The sequence below is a fragment of the Oncorhynchus tshawytscha genome, unplaced genomic scaffold (genome assembly GCF_018296145.1).
Source record: "Oncorhynchus tshawytscha isolate Ot180627B unplaced genomic scaffold, Otsh_v2.0 Un_contig_1662_pilon_pilon, whole genome shotgun sequence".
Taxonomy (NCBI): domain Eukaryota; kingdom Metazoa; phylum Chordata; class Actinopteri; order Salmoniformes; family Salmonidae; genus Oncorhynchus; species Oncorhynchus tshawytscha.
In genome coordinates, this window is record NW_024609496.1 from 1 (window position 1) to 6,340 (window position 6,340).

The 6,340-nt window shown below is 39.4% G+C and overlaps 1 protein-coding gene across 1 annotated transcript; it reads right to left on the reverse strand.

Annotated features, from left to right (window-relative positions):
* Nucleotides 1-6: 6 nt before the first annotated feature.
* LOC121844968 (zinc finger protein 239-like) lies at nucleotides 7-5,174 on the reverse strand. Its single transcript, XM_042315532.1, has 2 exons — nucleotides 4,605-5,174; nucleotides 7-1,545 (listed from the first exon to the last, which is right to left on the reverse strand). The coding sequence occupies exons 1-2, from the start codon at nucleotides 4,918-4,920 to the stop codon at nucleotides 743-745; spliced, it is 1,119 nt and encodes a 372-aa protein (XP_042171466.1). The 5' UTR covers nucleotides 4,921-5,174; the 3' UTR covers nucleotides 7-742.
* Between the last annotated feature and the right edge of the window lie 1,166 nt (nucleotides 5,175-6,340).

Here is a 6,340-nt window from a genome sequence, read left to right on the forward strand (position 1 = left end):
ACGCACTGGTTAAATGCAAAACACAAATATTTTTGACTTCTCACCCTTGAAACAATCAGCAACCAAGTTGTCCTTACCACAGACATGTCTGATTTCAAGAGGAAACTAATGAAATATCCATAGTAACTTTCCACCTCACTGCGGAGCTTCTCTCTCTTTTCAAGGTTCACTAGATAGTCATGTTGTTGGATCGGGGCCCAGTCCCCAATGTCATGCTCTAGTACATTTTGGTTGGCACATCTGAGAATGAACCCTGATATTCTGAAAGCAGGGCAACAGTGATGCATTTAAAGTTAGGGGTCGCTAAACAAAGGAACGCAACACTTATTTGTCATCACTCATCGATATCATGTTGAAATCAATTGTGCCGAGAGGAGGGAGATGAGGTTGCACGTCCTGTTAAAACGAACAGCTCAAAAACTACACAGAATCTGGGAATAATGTGTACATCCCTGGTTAGAGGATAACTTGAAGAAAACAAACAGCTAGCTACATTTTGAAGTGTTGCATTATGATTGAAGTGGGTCACCAACGCGGTAAGTGTAACACAGCTCTTTTTGTTAAATCTCATAAATAGTACTCTTTCAATTCAGAGCCTGGATTTTCCCCTGAGGCTAATATCCAGATCATGCTGAAATCAATAGAACAGGGGGAAACGTTTAGGCTTCTACATTGTGACATTATTAAAATACCTCTACTACAATGTTACAACATTCTACATTGTGACATTATTTCATTGATATCATGAAACAACTCCATGTATTTTCTGATGTCTAATCAGAGACCATTTATCATAGTATCTCTTCCCACATTGATTACAGCTATAAGGTTTCTCTCCTGTGTGTGTTCTCTGGTGTATCTTTAAATAGCTAGATGTAGAGAAACTCTTCACACATTGATTACAGCTATGAGGTTTCTCTCCTGTGTGTGTTCTCTGGTGTTTTGTTAGACAGCTAGATCTTGAAAAACTCTTCCCACATTGAGTACAACTATAAGGTTTCTCTCCTGTGTGTGTTCTCTGGTGTAAAGTCAGACATTGATATGCACCAAAACTCTTCCCACATTGATCACAGCTATAAGGTTTCTCTCCTGTGTGTGTTCTCTGGTGTCTAGTCAGACATTGATATGCACCAAAACTCTTCCCACATTGATCACAGCTATATTGTTTATCTCCTTTGTGTGTTCTCTGGTGTATAGTTAGATTGCTAGATGTAGTATAACTCTTCCCACATTGATCACAGCTGTAAGATTTCTCTCCTGTGTGAATTCGTTGATGCATTTTAAGGTCTGATGAAGAGTTGAATCTCTTCACACAGTCAGAGCAGCAGTGAGATTTCACTCCAATGTGTATTCTCAGGTGTTCTTTTAGTGAATTTGGTATTGAGAAATATAACCCACAATCAGAGCAGCAGTTAGATATCTTCCCGGTGGGTCTCTGCTGGTGTTTCTGGAGGAGTTCTGATCTGTAGAGACTCTTCTCTGCCTCGTCAGCATCATGAGGTTGTTGAGGCTCCCCAGAGGATCCACGATGGTCACATCTCTCTCCTGTGGGAATGACAACGTCAGACAGATGGTTAAAGACCCAAAACATCAGAAATCCACTGTTTATTTTGACAGAAAGGGGCCTGTATTGGAGACCAATAGTTGTCTGGCACACTGCTTAGGATTTCAACAACTTTAATAACTTATTTCTAGTTACTACTAATGTGAAAACAAGACTAAATATAACTATTGTTGCTATCTTGACTGTCTTAATTGTCAAATAATTTAACATGTCAATTGTTGTACAACTTCACAACTGCTCTGGGCATCACCTTTTACCTGTTTGCATAAATTGCATCACGAGGGCAATGCACACATAATTTGATTAACTCCTCCATGCTAATGAGGAAACCGCTAGTTATAGATGTAGTATATCTGCTAATGAGGAAACCACTAGTTATGGATGTAGTATATCTGGTAATGAGGAAACCACTAGTTATGGACGTAGTATATTTGCATGGAGCAAAAATGATGAGCAAAGATTTTATTTTCACAATGTATTCTGAATATTACAGCACACTTATCAGTGCAAGATCAGGAGTGCTACTCAAGGAAACTAATTTTAAGCTCTGTGTGTAATTCACCACCGGAGTTCTCATAGGCTGACAGCAAAAATAGCCTCCATTTACAGGTTGCGTATATTAGTGTATTAGTGTATTTCACATTACTTTTGGATTATAATTGTAAGGCTCGCTTGAATGTCCTGGTTAATATGTGTGTGTTACTGTCGCAAATCAACTGCTAAATACTGTTGTCTGTAGCTTGTGAGGTGTGGAAACACTTTGTTGCTTTTATGAATTTTGTCTTGCTGCTTTTTGTTCTATGTTGCTCTGTCTGTATGCTACGTCTTGCTTGTCCTATGTTGCTCTGTCTGTATGCTATGTCTTGCTTGTCCTATGTTGCTATGTCTTGCTTGTTCTATGTTGCTATTGTCTATATTGTAATTGTTTTTAATAACCTGCCCAGGGACTGCGGTTGAAAATTAGCCGGCTGGCTAAAACCGTCACTTTTACTGAAACGTTGATTAATGTGCACTGTCCCTGTAAAAATAAAAATAAACTCAAACTTAAAAAAACAATTAACCAGTAAAATGCTCTTTGGCTTTAACATCAGCCATAACTTCACCTAACAATAACATAGACCTACTGTACGACCCATAACTTCACCTAACGATAACATAGACCTACTGTAGGACCTATAACTTCACCTAACGATAACATAGACCTACTGTAGGACCTATAACTTCACCTAACGATAACATAGACCTACTGTACAACCCATAACTTCACCTAACAATAACATAGACCTACTGTACGACCCATAACTTCACCTAACGATAACATAGACCTACTGTAGGACCTATAACTTCACCTAACAACAACATAGACCTACTGTACAACCCATTACTTTTTGTTATCTGTTTTTGTTATCTGGGACACCCTAGAACATACAGTGCATTCAGACCCCTTCCTTTTGACACATGTTGTTAATCAATCAAAATATTTCACTTGGAAATGGCTTATGCCAAACGATGCTTTTATCCAGGCTTCAACCGACTCCCATTCCGATTTACGGATTATATATTTTTAAAATCTTATCTTCAGACAATACCTCATAATGACATCACAATACCCCATAAAAGTGAGAAAAAATGTTTAGAAATGCTTGCATTTCTGTAGGACTTGTAACTCTCTAGGTCATGCCAGTAGGCTACAGTAGGTTGTAACTCTCTAGGCCAAGCCAGTAGGCTACAGTAGGTTGTATCTCTCTAGGCCATGCCAGTAGGCTACAGTAGGTTGTATCTCTCTAGGTCATGCCAGTAGGTTACAGTAGGTTGTATCTCTCTAGGCCATGCCAGTAGGCTACAGTAGGTTGTATCTCTCTAGGCCATGCCAGTAGGCTACAGTAGGTTGTATCTCTCTAGGTTATGCCAGTAGGCTACAGTAGGTTGTATCTCTCTAGGCCATGCCAGTAGGCTACAGTAGGTTGTATCTCTCTAGGCCATGCCAGTAGGCTACAGTAGGTTGTATCTCTCTAGGCCATGCCAGTAGGCTACAGTAGGTTGTATCTCTCTAGGCCATGCCAGTAGGCTACAGTAGGTTGTATCTCTCTAGGTCATGCCAGTAGGCTACAGTAGGTTGTATCTCTCTAGGCCATGCCAGTAGGCTACAGTAGGTTGTATCTCTCTAGGCCATGCCAGTAGGCTACAGTAGGTTGTATCTCTCTAGGCCATGCCAGTAGGCTACAGTAGGTTGTATCTCTCTAGGCCATGCCAGTAGGCTACAGTAGGTTGTATCTCTCTAGGCCATGCCAGTAGGCTACAGTAGGTTGTATCTCTATAGGCCATGCCAGTAGGTAACAGTAGGTTGTATCCAAGTGGAAACAATGATCAACCCAATGTGGAAAGAGTCGAATTTGGTCAACAACAAAATGAATGGCTTATTTGCTACGTGAGGATTACTTGATCTAACAGAAGTTTCATAATGATTAAGTTGTTATGTGACATACCGACAACTTTGATAAAAAGCACTATACGAGTTGTCTCCAGATCGCTATGCATATTCATGCTAGTAGCTTAGCATCTCTCTCCATTGAATACAGGCGGTTGATGTCAACAACCCTCATAGAATATAAATAATATATTACAATAATAAGATGTATCCACCAATCCAAAGAAGGGATAGGTGGAAGCTAGAGAACCCACAGTGCCACTTTGTGGACAACGACTCCCCTTGTTAGGGCAGAGAGACATCTTGTCAGTATATCCATAATCTTTGGTGTAGCCAACCCAACTCTCACATGGCACTATTGGGGGCCCCGGTGTGTAGTAAAACATCACTACATGCCATGCCCCCCAGTCTGCAGTCAGCAGATAGACCCTTCTCAAATATATATGTTAAGTCATTTTTTGGAAACGGAATGGAAATAACAAGGGGTAGCTTGCTCTCTACGTCTCTGATTTTAGACATATCAGTCAACATCCCAGGGCCCTCCGTTGAAGAGGTATTGACGAGCCAACTCTGAATATCCAAAGTTAAAAACAAATTGAAGACAGTACTTACTGGTGTTAATCAGATCTCCTATCTCCACCTCTTCATCTTTCAATATGACAGTAATCTCCCCTTCCATCTTCACTCCAAAAACTACATCCTCTTTCCCGTCCTCCTCCTCTTTCACTCTGAACGCATCTTCCTCTTCTTTCACTGAAACGTCTTTCTCTTCTTCTTTCACTGTAACAGACTCACCCTCTACTTCTTTTTTAACTGTGACATCCTCTTCCTTCTCCTCTTTCACCACAATGTTCAGCCCCAGAGCTTCTTTCTCCGTCCAGCAGATCTCCTCTTCTTTAACAGGAGGGGAGAAGTTTAGGGAGCTCATGGTCGGGGATGTTATCTAGCTATCATTAGCGACTAGGCTAGTGCTAACTTAACCAGCCAACTGCTATAGCTGACTAATACAAAATAACGTAATATTAAATTAAATACGTTAACAAGTAGATACAACAGAAGTGTGTCTAAAACACATCAGCTAATATACACCGAAAGCGTATAAATATCTTGAATCTTTCGGCTATGTTGGCTAGCAAGCTATGGAGGTGGTTGACGAGCTGTTTCTGAAGAACCGTCCACTAGATTATACGTCACGCTGGCAGCGTCGCCTGAAAGACGCACATCGCCGCCTGCTGACTGGAGGGGAAACGCAGTTGAGGATCATATTTTATTTTCAGACAAAAGTTATTTTAAATGGATTTAATGAAACAATACCATTATATTGAGACATACAAAGACAGGAATGTGTTGATTGATTAGTGCAAATTAAAAAAATGTTTACCAGCATATTTAAGGCAGTTTCATTAAGTCATACTAAATCTAAATTAGCAGCTAGCTACTGTAGGTCTATACTGCTCCTACATGGTGTAACAATACATCATGTAGATGTATATAATGACCAGACTAGGTCTATACTGCTCCTACATGGTGTAACAATACATCATATAGATGTATATAATGAACAGACTAGGTCTATACTGCTCCTACATGGTGTAACAATACATCATGTAGATGTATATAATGAACAGACTAGGTCTATACTGCTCCTACATGGTGTAACAATACATCATGTAGATGTATATAATGACCAGACTAGGTCTATACTGCTCCTACATGGTGTAACAAACAATACATCATGTAGATGTATATAATGAACAGACTAGGTCTATACTGCTCCTACATGGTGTAACAAACAATACATCATGTAGATGTATATAATGACCAGACTAGGTCTATACTGCTCCTACAGACATCATGTAGGTGAACAGACTAGGTCTATACTGCTCCTACATTTTTATGTATTATTATGTGTTATTTCTTTCTCCTTTATTTAACCAGGTAGGCAGTTTAGAACAAGTTTTCATTTACAACTGCGACCTGGCCTAGATAAAGCAAAGCAGTTCGACAAAAACAACAACACAGAGTTACACATGGACAAACATTCAGTCAACACAATAGAAGATCGAGAATATATTTTTAAGTTTAGGAATATTGTGAAACACGATCATTCCACTATTAATGCAGATATTATGGACATTTTATTTAAAACATGTAATTAAATCATAATTGTAGCTCCTTTAATTCAGACCCAAAATGTATTTGCTATAATGTGTGCCATTGCCCGGCTATTAAAATGGACAGGAGACTATTTGAGACTCAGCCTTGAATTTAAATTTGATGGAATGTTAACTTTGATTGTCTTCAATGAAAATTATAAACCTTTCAAACATGGAATGCAACGTTGTATG